Source organism: Staurois parvus, unplaced genomic scaffold (genome assembly GCF_062004578.1).
Source record: "Staurois parvus isolate SC_StPar_1 unplaced genomic scaffold, SC_StPar_1.0 ptg001344l, whole genome shotgun sequence".
NCBI classification, from domain to species: Eukaryota; Metazoa; Chordata; class Amphibia; order Anura; family Ranidae; genus Staurois; species Staurois parvus.
The window spans coordinates 352070-369217 of NW_028319140.1; the positions used below are offsets into that span (position 1 = coordinate 352070).

The 17148-nt window shown below is 47.0% G+C and overlaps 1 protein-coding gene across 1 annotated transcript; it reads left to right on the forward strand.

The window, feature by feature from the left end:
- The first annotated feature begins 638 nt into the window (after nucleotides 1-638).
- PSMD12 (proteasome 26S subunit, non-ATPase 12) lies at nucleotides 639-16928 on the forward strand. The gene is made up of 11 exons (XM_089661464.1): nucleotides 639-845; nucleotides 5736-5795; nucleotides 7115-7243; nucleotides 7417-7524; nucleotides 7760-7864; nucleotides 9842-9991; nucleotides 10296-10430; nucleotides 11085-11197; nucleotides 13229-13403; nucleotides 14278-14355; nucleotides 16479-16928. The coding sequence occupies exons 1-11, from the start codon at nucleotides 741-743 to the stop codon at nucleotides 16686-16688; spliced, it is 1368 nt and encodes a 455-aa protein (XP_089517590.1). The 5' UTR covers nucleotides 639-740; the 3' UTR covers nucleotides 16689-16928.
- The last annotated feature ends 220 nt before the right edge of the window (nucleotides 16929-17148 follow it).

A 17148-nucleotide genomic window follows, 5' to 3' on the forward strand; every position in this document is an offset into this window, starting at 1 on the left:
AGCCCACAATGACCCATAGTAATCTATAGTAGCCCTCAGTGACCCATAGTAATCTTTAGTAGCCCTCAGTGACCCATAGTAATCTATAGTAGCCCTCAGTGACCCATAGTAATCTATAGTAGCCCACAATGACCCATAGTAATCTATAGTAGCCCTCAGTGACCCTTAGTAATCTTTAGTAGCCCTCAGTGACCCATAGTAATCTATAGTAGCCCTCAGTGACCCATAGTAATCTATAGTAGCCCACAATGACCCGTACTAATCTATAGTAGCCCTCAGTAGCCCACAAGGACCCATAGTAATCTATAGTAGCCCACAATGACCCGTACTAATCTATAGTAGCCCTCAGTAGCCCACAAGGACCCATAGTAATCTATAGTAGCCCACAATGACCCATAGTAATCTATAGTAGCCCTCAGTAGCCCACAAGGACCCATAGTAGCCAATAATAACCTCTATTATCCTACAGCCCCGGGACCCCCAAGCATCCCTCCTCCTCACATCAAGTAACACCTCTGACAAGACACCTTTCTCACACCTTCACCCCCTCCCTCAGGATTCTGTTACTTTGTCTCATGGTAAATAAAGCTTGTTGATAGAAATCGTTCAGTCACACAGAGTGTCCTTCTGAACGGAAGTGACGTCGGTGCGGGCTGTCTTCCCCGGTGCCTGTGCTCCCCCTGTTCTCCATTGTCATCCCCGGGCTCAGTTCTGTCAGTCGGTGTCGCCGCTCTCCCGCCATGGCCGAGGACACGGAGCGCAGCGATGGCCGCATCGTGAAGATGGAGGTGGACTACAGCGCCACGGTGGACCAGCGGCTGCCCGAGTGCGAGAAGCTGGCAGCGGTGAGAGGGGCAGGAAGGGGGGCTGAGTCACTCCAGTCCGGGGTTTTTTAGGCCGCACGTGGCCCAGGCGTCCTGTCTGTGGTACTACAAGGCCCAGCATGTGCTGTGTTGTAGGAGGGTTTAGGATAGGGGAGGCTATGTTGGGGGTTGTAGTACCACTCCTGTGATAGAGAATCTCTGGGTGGGTGAGGGGTCAGATTCTCAGACAATGTGCATGTCGGTGTCTGATCCTTCTTGTCCTGTGACAACCACACCCAACATTTCATAGACAGGTTGTCACAGGGACAGGAAGTGAGGGAGAATCTCCACAATGGTGTCACAGGGACAGGAAGTGAGGGAGAATCTCCACAATGGTGTCACAGGGACAGGAAGTGAGGGAGAATCTCCACAATGGTGTCACAGGGACAGGAAGTGAGGGAGAATCTCCACAATGGTGTCACAGGGACAGGAAGTGAGGGAGAATCTCCACAATGGTGTCACAGGGACAGGAAGTGAGGGAGAATCTCCACAATGGTGTCACAGGGACAGGAAGTGAGGGAGAATCTCCACAATGGTGTCACAGGGCAGGAAGTGAGGGGAAATCTCCACAATGGTGTCACAGTGACAGGAAGTGAGGGGGAATCTCCACAATGATGTAACAGGGACAGGAAGTGAGGGGGAATCTTCACAATGATGTAACAGGGACAGGAAGTGAGGGGGAATCTTCACAATGATGTCACAGTGACAGCAAGTGAGGGGGAATCTCCACAGTAGTGTCATAGGGACAGAAATTGAGGGGAAATCTCCCCAGTGGGGTCATGGGCAGAAAGAAGATTTTAACTCCTCTTGTGTGTACAGTCCTCTCTTCTTGAGGTCTAATCCCCAATTCCAGGTTTATGTGGTCCCCTTCTTCTTGGGTTCTGATCTCCAATTCCAGGAGTGTGGTCCCCTTCTTCTTGGGGTCTGATCTCCAATTCCAGGAGTGTGTTCCCCTTCTTCTTGGGGTCTGATCTCCAATTCCAGGAGTGTGTTCCCCTTCTTCTTGGGGTCTGATCTCCAATTCCAGGAGTGTGTTCCCCTTCTTCTTGGCGTCTGATCTCCAATTCCAGGAGTGTGGTCCCTTCTTCTTGGGTTCTGATCTCCAATTCCAGGTGTGTGGTCCCTTCTTCTTGGGGTCTGATCTCCAATTCCAGGAGTGTGGTTCCCTCCTTCTTGGGTTCTGATCTCCAATTCCAGGAGTGTGGTTCCCTCCTTCTTGGGTTCTGATCTCCAATTCCAGGAGTGTGGTTCCCTCCTTCTTGGGGTCTGATCTCCAATTCCAGGAGTGTGGTTCCCTCCTTCTTGGGTTCTGATCTCCAATTCCAGGAGTGTGGTTCCCTCCTTCTTGGGGTCTGATCTCCAATACCAGTTGTGTGGTCCCCTTCTCCTTGGGGTCTGATCTCCTTTTCCAGGTTTTTGGGGTCTGATCCCCAATTCCAGGTTTATGTGGTCCCTTCTTCTTGGGGTCTGATCCCCAATTCCAGGTTTTGGGGTCTGAACTCCAATTCCAGGTTTATGTGATCCCTTCTTCTTGGGGTCTGATCTCCAATTCCAGGAGTGTGGTCCCTTCTTCTTGGGGTCTGATCCCCAATTCCAGGAGTGTGTTCCCCTTCTTCTTGGGGTCTGATCTCCAATTCCAGGAGTGTGGTCCCTTCTTCTTGGGTTCTGATCTCCAATTCCAGGTGTGTGGTCCCTTCTTCTTGGGGTCTGATCTCCAATACCAGTTGTGTGGTCCCCTTCTCCTTGGGGTCTGATCTCCTATTCCAGGTTTTTGGGGTCTGATCCCCAATTCCAGGTTTATGTGGTCCCTTCTTCTTGGGGTCTGATCCCCAATTCCAGGTTTATGTGATCCCTTCTTCTTGGGGTCTGATCTCCAATTCCAGGAGTGTGGTCCCTTCTTCTTGGGTTCTGATCTCCAATTCCAGGTGTGTGGTCCCTTCTTCTTGGGGTCTGATCTCCAATACCAGTTGTGTGGTCCCCTTCTCCTTGGGGTCTGATCTCCTATTCCAGGTTTTTGGGGTCTGATCCCCAATTCCAGGTTTATGTGGTCCCTTCTTCTTGGGGTCTGTTCCCCAATTCCAGGTTTATGTGGTCCCTTCTTCTTGGGGTCTGATCCCCAATTCCAGGTTTATGTGATCCCTTCTTCTTGGGGTCTGATCTCCAATTCCAGGTGTGTGGTCCCTTCTTCTTGGGGTCTGATCTCCAATACCAGTTGTGTGGTCCCTTCTTCTTGGGGTCTGATCTCCAATTCCAGGAGTGTGGTCCCTTCTTCTTGGGTTCTGATCTCCAATTCCAGGTGTGTGGTCCCTTCTTCTTGGGGTCTGATCTCCAATACCAGTTGTGTGGTCCCCTTCTCCTTGGGGTCTGATCTCCTATTCCAGGTTTTTGGGGTCTGATCCCCAATTCCAGGTTTATGTGGTCCCTTCTTCTTGGGGTCTGAACTCCAATTCCAGGTTTATGTGATCCCTTCTTCTTGGGGTCTGATCTCCAATTCCAGGAGTGTGGTCCCTTCTTCTTGGGGTCTGATCCCCAATTCCAGGTTTTTGGGGTCTGATCCCCAATTCCAGGAGTATGGTCCCCTTCATCTTGGGGTCTGATCTCCAATTCCAGGAGTGTGGTCCCCTTCATCTTGGGGTCTGATCTCCAATTCCAGGAGTGTGGTCACCTTCTTCTTGGGGTCTGATCTCCAATTCCAGGTTTTTGGGGTCTGATCCCCAATTCCAGGAGTGTGGTCCCTTCTTCTTTGGGTCTGATCCCCAATTCCAGGTTTTGGGGTCTGATCCCCAATTCCAGGTTTTTGGGGTCTGATCCCCAATTCTAGGAGTGTGGTCCCTTCTTCTTGGGGTCTGATCTCCAATTCCAGGAGTGTGTGTTCCCCTTCTTCTTGGGGTCTGATCTCCAATTCCAGGAGTGTGGTCCCCTTCATCTTGGGGTCTGATCTCCTATTCCAGGTGTGTGGTTCCCTTCTTTTTGGGGTCTGATCTCCAATTCCAGGAGTGTGGTCCCTTCGTTTTTGGGGTCTGATCCCCAATTCCAGGAGTGTGGTCCCTTCTTCTTTGGGTCTGATCCCCAATTCCAGGTTTTGGGGTCTGATCCCCAACTCCAGGAGTGTGGTCCCTTCTTCTTGGGGTCTGATCTCCAATTCCAGGAGTGTGGTCACCTTCTTCTTGGGGTCTGATCTCCAATTCCAGGAGTGTGGTCACCTTCTTCTTGGGGTCTGATCTCCAATTCCAGGAGTGTGGTCACCTTCTTCTTGGGTTCTGATCTCCAATTCCAGGAGTGTGGTCACCTTCTTCTTGGGGTCTGATCTCCAATTCCAGGAGTGTGGTCACCTTCTTCTTGGGGTCTGATCTCCAATTCCAGGAGTGTGGTCACCTTCTTCTTGGGTTCTGATCTCCTATTCTAGGTTTTTGGGGTCTGATCCCCAATTCCAGGAGTGTGGTCCCTTCTTCTTGGGGTCTGATCTCCAATTCCAGGAGTATGGTCCCCTTCATCTTGGGGTCTGATCTCCAATTCCAGGAGTGTGGTCCCCTTCATCTTGGGGTCTGATCTCCAATTCCAGGAGTGTGGTCACCTTCTTCTTGGGGTCTGATCTCCAATTCCAGGTTTTTGGGGTCTGATCCCCAATTCCAGGAGTGTGGTCCCTTCTTCTTTGGGTCTGATCCCCAATTCCAGGTTTTGGGGTCTGATCCCCAATTCCAGGTTTTTGGGGTCTGATCCCCAATTCTAGGAGTGTGGTCCCTTCTTCTTGGGGTCTGATCTCCAATTCCAGGAGTGTGTGTTCCCCTTCTTCTTGGGGTCTGATCTCCAATTCCAGGAGTGTGGTCCCCTTCATCTTGGGGTCTGATCTCCTATTCCAGGTGTGTGGTTCCCTTCTTTTTGGGGTCTGATCTCCAATTCCAGGAGTGTGGTCCCTTCGTTTTTGGGGTCTGATCCCCAATTCCAGGAGTGTGGTCCCTTCTTCTTTGGGTCTGATCCCCAATTCCAGGTTTTGGGGTCTGATCCCCAACTCCAGGAGTGTGGTCCCTTCTTCTTGGGGTCTGATCTCCAATTCCAGGAGTGTGGTCACCTTCTTCTTGGGGTCTGATCTCCAATTCCAGGAGTGTGGTCACCTTCTTCTTGGGGTCTGATCTCCAATTCCAGGAGTGTGGTCACCTTCTTCTTGGGTTCTGATCTCCAATTCCAGGAGTGTGGTCACCTTCTTCTTGGGGTCTGATCTCCAATTCCAGGAGTGTGGTTACCTTCTTCTTGGGGTCTGATCTCCAATTCCAGGAGTGTGGTCACCTTCTTCTTGGGTTCTGATCTCCTATTCCAGGTGTGTGGTTCCCTTCTTCTTTGGGTCTGATCCCCAATTCCAGGTTTTTGGGGTCTGATCCCCAATTCCAGGAGTGTGGTCCCTTCTTCTTTGGGTCTGATCCCCAATTCCAGGTTTTGGGGCTGATCTTCAATTCCAGGAGTGTGGTCCCCTTCATCTTGGGGTCTGATCTCCAATTCCAGGAGTGTGGTCACCTTCTTCTTGGGGTCTGATCTCCAATTCCAGGTTTTTGGGGTCTGATCCCCAATTCCAGGAGTGTGGTCCCTTCTTCTTTGGGTCTGATCCTCAATTCCAGGTTTTGGGGCTGATCTCCAATTCCAGGTGTGTGGTTCCCTCTTCTTGGGGTCTGATCCCCAGTTCCAGGTTTTGGGGTCTGATCCCCAATTCCAGGTGTGTGGTTCCCTCTTCCTGGCCTTCATCCTGCAGTCATATCCCTTACCCTGTATTCGTTCCCATAGACGGAGTGTAGATGGAGCCGACCTCTGGGGGGTGGTGTAGTGGTTGGCTTCCATCTTCTTGTTCCATGTATAGTAATCATTGTTTTCTTCTTCCCACAGGAGGGAAAACTCCAGGAGGTGGTGGAAACGTTGCTGTCCCTGGAGAAGCAGACCCGGACGGTGAGTGTTGGCCATACAGCCACCCTGTGGTGTCCTCCCAATGTTGGGTATCAGACAGTTGATGATACGTCAGACTTACATGTCCATTATCCTAGAAATGGCGGGGGAGGTGAGCTCACACGGAGCTGTCCGTGTTCCAGGATTTCATACATGTATATTGATCAATATGTTAAACAAACAGATCACAAATAACGGCTGCCAGAAACAATGAGCTAAATTGCCAAAATATAAATCCACATCGCTGTGCTAAAACATTCACCTAATATGTGAATCGAACCTCTAAATCTAAGTATGTAGAATAGAATAAGAATATTTGCCCCAAACGAGGAAAACAAAATGTCCCAACTTGTGAATCGTGGAGTGAGAAAGGTCCTGTTGGCTGAATGCTCTGAACACCAAAGTGTCCCTCCACCTCGAATATAAAGGACTCTTACCAGAGCAAGTGGGCCCTTTGTGCATAAAGAGTCCCATGAGCCGGTGCGTCAATATACCATCTGTTGGGGAACATGTGCCGCCTCCAGGTCTCCACATACCGCCACCAAAACGCCACGTCCAATAACAAGGTAATCAGCCGTGAAATACACAGAGAACCAGAAATCCTGACACGGGGTTGAATTACTAAAGGCAAACAGACTGTGCGCTTTACAAAGTGCCGTTGCTCCAGAGATTCGTAAATACGGTACAAATTCACTTTGCAGACAATACCCAATCACATACAAGGGAAATTACAAGGGAAAAAAAACCCAGCATTTTTGCTTGAATATGATAGAATGATGGAAGTCAGCCGAGCTTCTGCTCATTTACTCAGCTCTGGATCAACTGCTCTTGCAAAGTGCACTGTCTATTTCCCTTTAGTAAATCAACCCTATAGTGTAAAACTGTACACAATTTATTGAAATCATACTAGCCACTCATATTGTTAAAAACATCAAGATCTTATCATCATAGAAATAGCAGTTACATCGTGCGTGATGACGTCACAAGCAATAGCTCCACCCAGTATTAAGTATCAGAATACAATATCTTATAAATTGCCCTTAATATTGTGCCCTTCTAGACAGGGGGAGCATGTAACTCCTCCTCCTCTTCTCCCATGTGATGACACTGTGTACCTTGTGATCAGTCCATTGTTGTCACATGGGGTGCTGGGCATGATCTCTGACCATTCAGTATGTGTCAGGGCATCCACTGGGCTTGCTGTTGTTGGATTTATTGGGACTAGAAGGGAGGTTAGCGACATCTTGGAATGCGGCACATTTGCTGAATTACTTTGTTCTTCTTGTTACTCCTGTGACGCTGATGTGTGTTGTGTTCCGCAGGCGTCTGACATGGTGTCCACTTCCCGTATCCTGGTGGCCATTGTGAAGATGTGTTATGAAGCCAAGGAGTGGGACTTGCTGAATGAGAATATCGCGCTTCTGTCCAAGAGGAGGAGTCAGCTGAAACAGGTGAGAGACAGCGGTCCGCCCACTGGACGCTCACATAGCTCTCCTCCCTGCATCAGAGATTTCCTGCAGCACCCAATCTGATCTTTCATTCTCGTTCTGCTTACATACATAATAGCAGATCTCCTGCCTGCACCAGGATTCACAACTTACCTCTCTTGTTGTTTTTATGACAGGCCGTTGCTAAGATGGTCCAGCAATGCTGCAAGTATGTGGAGGAGATCACAGACCTTGATATCAAGCTGCGCCTAATTGATACTCTGCGGACGGTTACAGAAGGAAAGGTGAGAGCGGGAAGATCATTCTACTCGGCTTCTAAAGTTTTCTGTGACCTGTTGTATGCACTCGGTAAGGTAATGGGTCGCAGTTCCCCCCAGTATGTTGGAGGGGGTTGGGTTCTTTTGTCTCCCCTGGACCAAATCTTAACAGGGACATTTTGTTTCTCTTTACCCTTGTTGCCCTCATAACTGTGACTGGTGTCTGGTTGTTCAGTTTGTGCTGCTTTTTGTCTCTTTTTAGATCTATGTAGAGATTGAGCGTGCTCGGCTGACCAAGACCCTGGCAGGTATAAAGGAAAAGAGCAGTGATGTGAATGAAGCCGCTTCCATCTTGCAGGAGCTTCAGGTAATAAGGAGTCAATACAGAAATATCCAGTCACCTTGTCATTGAGGATGTGTGTACAGGTAACAATTACTGTACAAAAATACATCCGTCAGCTCAACTGACAAACTAAAGACATACATTTTTTTTATTTAGTTTTTTTTCCCCCAAATATTTAAATGAGTTTTCAGGAGGAAAGGGCAGCTTCACCCTCACAGGGGTATGACACACATAAACAAGTAGTCCGATACCCGTTATTACTTGGTACAGAAACAGCAAAAGCAAGTCATTTGTGTGCATGGCTCACGTTACATAGGATCATGATATCCAGGGAGACTTTGTCCGTCTCAGGTTAAAGTAGAACTATTGGCAAAACTTTATTTTTTTTCCGTTCTGGATAGAATAATGGAGAGTTATAACTGCAGCCAGTTTTATTTTTTTGCCATCTGTGTCCCATTGGGGAAGATTTACCTTCACTTCCTGTTTTTACACTGATTGTTTTTACAGCCATAAAGGCTGTAAAAGCAAACCATTTCTCCTCTCTGGCTGCGTTCTTGCAGCCATTGAGAAATACTGTGTGAGCTGTGATTAGTCACAGCTTGTCACATGGTACAAGGCTGTTGTGAATAGCCCTGTGACCTCTGTAATCATTCACAGATTTCACACGTAAGCAATGATATCAGAAGTGACATCTTGCTTACTACTCTGCATGTGATCACTGATTGGCCAATCAGTGATCACATGACCGGGACCTCACACAGAGGTCCCGTACAACAATCTGTGTTCCACTGTGTCCGGAGGACACAGCGGCACCGGATCGCAGTGTTGCACGCTCCCAGGGAGCACGCACAAGCAGGGGGCGGGGAGGCAGTTTATAAACGGTCACCCGCCCCTGCACTGCCACCATCCGGCCGTTTATATACATAGGCCGGACAGGAGATGGTTAAAGCGGAACTTCCTCTTTTGGGTGGAGCTCCGCTTTAAGGGAATTCCTTGGGGACCCCCCAGGTCAACAGAACTGGTGTCCCCATTGGAAGATTTCCCCTCTATTACTCTTCTGGGGACATTCTAAAATTTGGGCTTTTCTTTTACTTTCACTTTTGATAATGGTAAACAGGACAAATAGTGAGGGAGAATCTCCCTAACGAGGACACGGACAGCAATAAAAACCTGACAAGGAGTCTAGTCCCTGTCCGCTCCATCCAAAACTAAAAATAAGAAGTTTCGCCTTTTTAGTTATACTTTAGTTTCCGAGAGTAACTTTATGATCCAGTAAAACAGGAAGTGCAAATCTTCAGAAGCCCATAGTCATAGTTTACAAATCAAGCATCACTGCTGTAAAAACATATTCTATTAAGATTTTTTGTTTTTAATGTTTCCTACAAACATACCGTACCGAAGGTGCAGGACTGACAGCGGCCAGTGTGCATCATCAGAGGCCAGCTGTCTGAACCCAGAGGAGGCAGCCGGCTTCTGATGACAGCGCTGGACCTGGGCTGCTACACCTGATGAGCAGATTACAGCAGGACAACACTGGATCCGATAGGCAGGTGAGTATCTGAATCGAGGACATGCTTGGATAACCCATAGAGGAGATTTTTTAAAAAAATGTAGAGGAGTGAGTAAAGTTCTTTTTAATAAAAAAAAATAAAAAATTATGTAAATCCAAATATACTGTATAAGACATTATTGCCAGATTGTGACACCATTGGTCTGTTTATCAATTTACCTTTTAGCTGTGATGAGATACATTTTGTTTCATACTGGTGCACTGCATTTGCAACCTGCATTTTAGGATGTCATTAGCATTGTATTGTCACCTGCAGCATATCGCTGGGGCAGTGCGGTTTGACTGCAGTGCAGGAAACGCACACGGAACACGGGTCTGGTGTGAACGGGCCCTTAAATTACATGTACTGGACAAATGGATAGACCGTGTGTGCAGTGTAGGAGTGTTGCCAGGATCTAGGTTGTCACCTGTCGTTGTCTGTTTGGCTCCAGGTGGAGACCTATGGCTCCATGGAGAAGAAGGAGAAGGTGGAGTTTATTCTGGAACAGATGCGTCTTTGTCTGGCAGTGAAGGATTATATCCGAACTCAGATCATAAGCAAGAAGATCAACACCAAGTTTTTCCAGGATGACAACACCGAGGTAATGGCTGAGCATGGGGTGACACCAGGACGTTGCATAGAAAGTAGCAGCTGTCCTTTTGGGGTTGTTAGTCTTCCATTTTTGTGGATTGTCCTTCATAGAACAGAGTTCAGATGAATTGGCGTTTTAATGTTACCATCGTCTCTGCAAAGAGGGAAGAGAGAGCTGTGTAGATGGAGCTGACTGAATTCTCAGGTTTTTTTTTTTCCTTCCTTCCCCTTCCTCTTGTCATTGATTTCACTCATTACATTATATGTTTGCAGTTATTTGGTTTACATTGAAAATGTAAACTCTTCCCCTGCAGGAGCTGAAGCTGAAATATTACAACCTCATGATTCAGCTGGATCAACACGAAGGCTCCTACCTCTCCATATGTAAACACTACCGGGCCATCTATGACACCCCCTGCATCCAGGCCGAGAGCGAGAAATGGCAGCAGGTAAGATGGACGCTCCATAAACTCTCTTGTGTATATCAAATCATGACTATGCTGACCTCCCTAGGTAAAGCATGCACCACATGGTTATGTTACATATGCTAGGGGGGAGATCTACTGAAACTGAAGCACTCAGAATCTGGTGCAGCGGCGCATGGCAGCCAATCGGCTTCTACCTTGTTTGTTCCATTAACTTTTGACAATAAGACCTGGAAGCTGATTGGTTTCCAGGCAGAGCTGCCCAGATTTTGCATTCTTCACTTTTATAGTAAATCTCCCACCTTGTCTCTGTACAGAAGCAAAATCTCATCTTTAAGTAGGAGCTCTGCTTCACCTTCCTTGAGACTCTGACAATGCAGTGCTGGCGCCCCTCTGTAGGTTGCTGAAGTATCTGCATTGTGTTGAATGTGGGGGCAGGGCTTTTCCTTGTGCAGATTCGGATCTCCCCGTCGTCTATACTCCACATTTTCAGGGGTCAAAGCTGTTGGTATATAATAATATTTCATGATGTTTGCTATCCTGTCATTACCCGTTCCATCAAGATACCCCTGTGAAAGCTTTGTTCTATGTATTGGATATATGATGCTGGAAGCTTCTTCAGGGAAGTATTGCACATATTTGTGTCCTGATCGCAATATCTGGGTATTATCTCTCCAGGCTTTGAAGAGTGTTGTACTCTACGTGATTTTATCGCCGTATGACAATGAGCAGTCTGACCTGGTCCACAGAATAAGCACTGATAAGAAACTGGAGGAAATCCCAAAATACAAGTAAGTGTGTGTGTGTGTATATGTATGTATGCATATACATGGGTCCACTTAAAGCAGAGATCCACCCGAAAGGGGAAGTTACGCTTTAAAGACTGGTCCCCCGCTCCCCCATAAGGATTGGCACCTTGGGGCAGCGGGTACCCAAAATTGACAGGTACCCACTTCCGCTGAGATCACCTAGGCGATCGGAAGCGGAAGTTGTCCTCCTACCCTCCCTCCCCGTAGTCTTCTGGGACATGTAAGAGGTCCCAGAAGATGAAGGGGCCATTCAGGAAGCGCAGTGCTACTTGCGCATTCGCAATGAGCATCCGGCTGTGAAGCTGTAAGCTGTCACAGCCGGGTGCCCACAATGAAGATGCTGGCGTCTGGAACACCACACAGCTGGTAAAACGGGCTGTGGGGAGGACACCGCTGGATCGTGGACAGGTGAGTGGCTTTTTTTTTTAAAAGTCAGCAGCTACAGTTTTTTTTTTTTTTTTTTTTTTTTTTTTTTTGTGTTTTTTCTTACAGTGTGAGTGGAACTCCGCTTTACACCTTAAGTCACTGGTCACACCACTGCGAATTAAAATCACGCTATTTGTATGCAATTTCAGCGCGATTTCTGAAGACTTTATTGTTACTTGTTAAGATTTTCAACGACTCCTTGCAATTTGCAGTGCGATTTCCATTGTATTCTATGTATGTGAAATCACAACAAAACTGCAGAAAAAGTCATACAAGAACTACTTTAGAAATCACGCCGCAACAAATCGCACAGGTGAACACGCCGACATTCACTAGATGCAATTTCAAGCGTGATTTCAATTCCCAAATCGCACCGATGTGGTCGGGTACTAAACCTCTCACAGTGACTGAGAGGCCTTTTTTATAATGATCCACAAAACATTCAGCCACACTAAGCTTTAGAAGTGTGGTCTGTAAGCCTCCCTCTTAGATTGTAAGCTCCTAGGATCAGGGCCCTCCTAACCCTCTTGTATTGTTGCTGTATTGTCTCCCCTTATATTGTAAAGTGCTGAGCAAACTGTTGGCGCCATAAATCCTGTATAATAATAGCTTGACATTGAATTTAAAACAAAAATACTAAAAGCCAAACAGGTTTCAGACATACTGACCAAAATCCTGCAAATTCAAAGAGAAAGTGTCCCAACACCATCTGCAGCTTTCCTTTAGCAAAATTTAAATATGACGATTAAGTGCTTGTTTGGCGCTTCTCTAGCCCTCTGAAGAGGTATCCGTGGTGTATCTCTTTCAGGGGGTGTTTGACAGGCAATGAGGAGGTATCATGTTCCTGCCTCACTGCCATGCGTGGGTGCTGCATAGCCTCCTCTAAGCTAATGGGTCATGTTTGGAGGGAGGTTCACAGTATCACAGCTGCAGCATATATACAACCCTGTCAACTGCCCTTGCAGCTTGAGGGGGGAGTGGTTAGGGGTGGTAAAAGCACGTTTTTAGTGCCCTCCAACCAAAAATGTGTACCAGGCGTTAGGCCCCTTTCAGATGATGCAGACTCCAACCCGGTCAGCAGGGGATCCACTCACAGATCCCCTGCTGATTGGCGCAGAGCGGGCAGATAACAGTTCTCAGTTTCTGCAGAATGGACAGAGAGAGCCTGCTGTGCTCCGTGGGTGGACTCAGCTGTCCGTTTAGAAATAACTATCCTCTGATCCATCTAAATGTAAAGATGGATCCCTCCCTTTTTTTTTTTTTTTCTTTTAGAAGGTAGGTGGTCCACCTGAAACCCCGACAGGTGGATCTAAACGGACCCGCCATGTGAAAAGGGCCCTAACCAGGTATTAAGGTGATGTTTTAAATGGGAGAGAGTGCCAGAGATCTTCAATTGCTACACTGTAGCTGCAGATGACATTTTAGTGGTTTAGTTTTTCATCTTCTAGTGAATGATGGTTCCTTCCTTTCTCTTGTAGCCAGCACAACGGTGCAGTGTACGACTTGTATGGTTGGGTCATGTGACTTGACATCAGACAGCAAAGATGGCTGACTATCTCTTCTATTGTGTGATTTGTCCTCTCCCAGAGATCTGCTGAAGCTCTTCACCACCATGGAGCTGATGCGATGGAGCACATTGTGCGAGGAGTACAGCAAGGAGCTGAGGGAGGGCTCGCTGGACAGTGTGGCTACTGATGTCTTCAGCTACTCCGAGGAAGGCGAAAAGCACTGGAAGGACCTGAAGAATCGCGTAGTGGAACACGTAGGTTTAATTGTGGTGTTTTGATACTGCAGAGCAAATCCTGGCAGCATTGGAGCAGCTAAGAAAGCACAGGGGTGGATTTACTAAAGGCAAATAGACTGTGCACTTTGCAATGCAGTTGTACTCATTAGAAAATGTTGTGAGGCTTCACTAAGTAAAGAATACCCAATCGGGTTCACGGAAACAGCATTGTGCACATGATTGGATGATGGAAACCACATTTACGAAGTTCTGGGGAAAATTGCAGAGTGCTCAGTCTGATTGCCTGTAGTAAATCCACCGCAGAGTGATGTAGCCAGCAGAATGAATGTGCTGCGTCTGTGCGCTCTGGAGCCATGGAGAGGGCCAGGCACTTCCTGGATGTATGTGTAGGGATGGGAATGACAGACGTGACTACCCTTCAGGCAGGCAGGAGGTGAGGTTTGTGGTCGGCGCTGTGCACTGACACCTAATAAAGGTAAGGCAGTACTTGAGCAATGACTATTTTACATGGTAATGATACCGGAGTTGCTGCTTGAATGCTGCAATGGTGCTACACGACCGCCCTGTGTTCTGGAAATCCCTCTGTGGCACTAAAAGTCCCAGCAGGCACACCCACTCCCTTTCTGGCACTAGAAGGAATACTAATACTTTCCTTTCTGTGCTCATTATTAGTCCTTGCACAGCAGTCTATCTAGGCTGGGTGTATATATCAGCCGTCGTCGTGTCCTGACATGTCCTCTTAGCTGCTCACTAATAATTCCGTCTGACGCTCTTCTTCGGCAGCTAGTGATAGATGAGGGCAGCCGTCTCCACTAATCCTCCCATGGTGCATTGATTCTGGTGGGATGGGAGGGGCCGTCTGTCTAATGGCCTGCTTTGTCTTCCTTTACAGAACATTCGGATCATGGCGAAGTATTACACCAGGATCACAATGAAACGAATGGCCCAGCTGCTGGATCTCTCTGTCGATGTGAGTAATCGGGAATACGTGTCTGGGGGGTGGTATGGGCCTTGTGGAGCAGCCAGTGGTAAGTGCTCATCCTCTATCTCCTGCACTCTCCTTTGGTTGTGCTGCGTGCAGTTTGCATGTCTCGTTTATTTATTTCAGTTACTTATATAGCGCTGTCAATGTACTCCGCACTTTACATATATATATTGTACATTCACATCAGTCCATAACCCTCAAGGGGTGTACAATCTAAGGTCCCTAACTCACATTCATACATACACATACTAAGGACAATTTAGACAGGAGCCAATTATCCTCCCAGAATGTCTTTGGAGTGCGGGAGGAAAGCAGAGTACCCAGAGGAAACCCACGCAGGCACAGGGAGAACATGCAAACTCCAGGCAGGTGGTGCCATGGCTGGGATTCGAACCAACGACCCCAGTACTGCCAGGCGGAAGTGCTAACCATTAAGCCGCTGTGCTGCCCATATTTTCTTTGGCCACTCACTCCCCCGCCACTGTAGATTTACTGCGGCGAAGCGGCATGTGACCGTGACAAGACATGACTGGAATCTTCAACCTCTGTGGGCACACGCATGTGTCCCCCTGCCAACACGTACTGTGATTGGACGCCGCATGATTTAGACAACAGGTTTCAGCCAATAATTTTGGATGAAACATGCTGATTGCCTGTGTCCAATCACAGCCCAGAGTCTTCTGTTGTGTAAACAGAAGAGCGATCTTGCTGTTTCTTTTCCCTGAAAAGCAGGAAAAAAAAGAGCAAGATTGCAATATAAGCAGCACATATTACACATGGTTAGCCTCACAGTTAACCCCTTGATTTCCCATGATAAGCCCTTCCCAGCCAGTGTCAGTACAGTGACAGTGTACAGTATTAGCTCTGATCACTGCATTAGTGACCGGTCATACTGGTGTGATTTGGGAATTTGAAATTGCATCTACTGAATGTCCGTGTCTTAACGTGTGCGATTTGCTGCAGCGCGATTTCTAAAGTAGTTCCTGCATGACTTTTTCTGCAGTTTTGTTGGGATTTCACATACATAGAATATAATGGAAATTGCAAGAGATCGTTGAAAATCTTTACAAGTAGCTATAAAGTCTTCAGCACTCTCGCTGAAATTGCACACAAATTGCACAATTTTAAATCTCAGCGGTGTGACCGTTGACTTAGTGTCACTATTGTCGGTTAGTGTGTACCTCCAAGCTAGCGCCAGATTGTCCGCCACACTATAAGTTGTTGATCACCGCGGTTACCAGTATAGCGTCCTATCTCGTGTGTGTATATACCATAGTTTGTAGACGCTATAAATTTCACATTAATATACACTTGTTGGGATTTTTTTTTTTTTTTACCAAAGACATGGAACAGAATACATTTTGGCCTAAATTTATGAAAAATATCCAAAAAAATAAACATGTTTTATAACAAAAAGTAGAATGTGTCGTTTTTTGTTTTTTTTCAAAATCTTCATTTTCGTTTACCTAATTTTTCATGTATCTAATAAAGAATAAAAAAAACAAAACCCCAGCAGTGATCAAAATCCACCAAATGAAAGCTCTATTTGTGTAAAAAAAAAAAAAAAAAAAAAAATTTTTTGTTTGGGTACAGTGATGCATAACAGCGCAACTGCCAGTTAAAGTAGCTCAGTGCTGAATAGCAAAAAAATGAAGGGGGTAAAACCTTCCTGAGGGCAAGTGGTTAAATTAAAGCTCATTTCATTATTCAGGGCAGGATGGAAGCTTCACTGGTCTGTTGAGGGGTACCTGCAATGCATTGCAGGTTGTCAGGAAAGGGTGCGTGCCGTTCACCAGCTTGGGGTGCATTGACATGCCTTGTAAAACCCAAAAGAACATAATACTGCGAGGAAGTGTCCTCGCAGGGGCCACCCTGGGGAAATCGCTGCGGGCTTACAGGCACATGTGCTGGTAGATGAGTCTCATTTTTCATAACAGCAGAAGAGGACGATGGGGTCACATTAACTGTCTGTTCTGCAATAACTGTCCCTTCAGCCTCCATATCTGAGCATGTGACCATAAACAGCAGGCAGAGTTCTGAACCCATTCAGGAAGTACTACAATGGCATTTTGTGATATCTGAACTGTGATGGTTTCTGTTGTTTTCAGGAATCGGAAGAGTTCCTCTCTACCTTAGTGGTGAACAAAACCATTTATGCCAAGGTGGACCGATTGGCTGGCATCATCAACTTCCAGAGGCCGAAGGACCCCAACGACCTCCTGAATGACTGGTCCCAGAAACTGAACTCTTTGATGGCATTAGTAAACAAGACGACACATCTTATAGCTAAGGAAGAGATGATCCACAATTTGCAGTGATACAAATGGCGTGTCACGGGAGGCGACTTCGGACGGGCGTGGTCATTGTGTGGCTCCCATTCCAACATGGTGCGATGCGTTGATGTGTGCAGGCACCGTGGGGCCCCAGCTTGGGCTGCTTCAGTGTATATTATTATGTTTTTGTTTTTTTATTATGTTACTTTGTCAGTCTCGAAGAATCTAGGGAATGTTTGGTTTAACCTACTAATAAATACACATGTTGTACTGCTTGTGTAAGGACTGCGGCTTTGTACAATTTCTTCCGTGCAGCAGAGGTCTATATTCCACACTGGCATTGATAACCCGAGTCTGCGCAGCAATAAACGGCTCTGGTGATGGTGGGCAGCATGGCTCTGCAGCTCCTTTCCTACGATAGGTGTGCATGACATTTAACTTACACCAGTGTAGCTTTGTACATACCATACCTGGCCAGCCCCCGGGCAGCTGGAATTTACTGGAG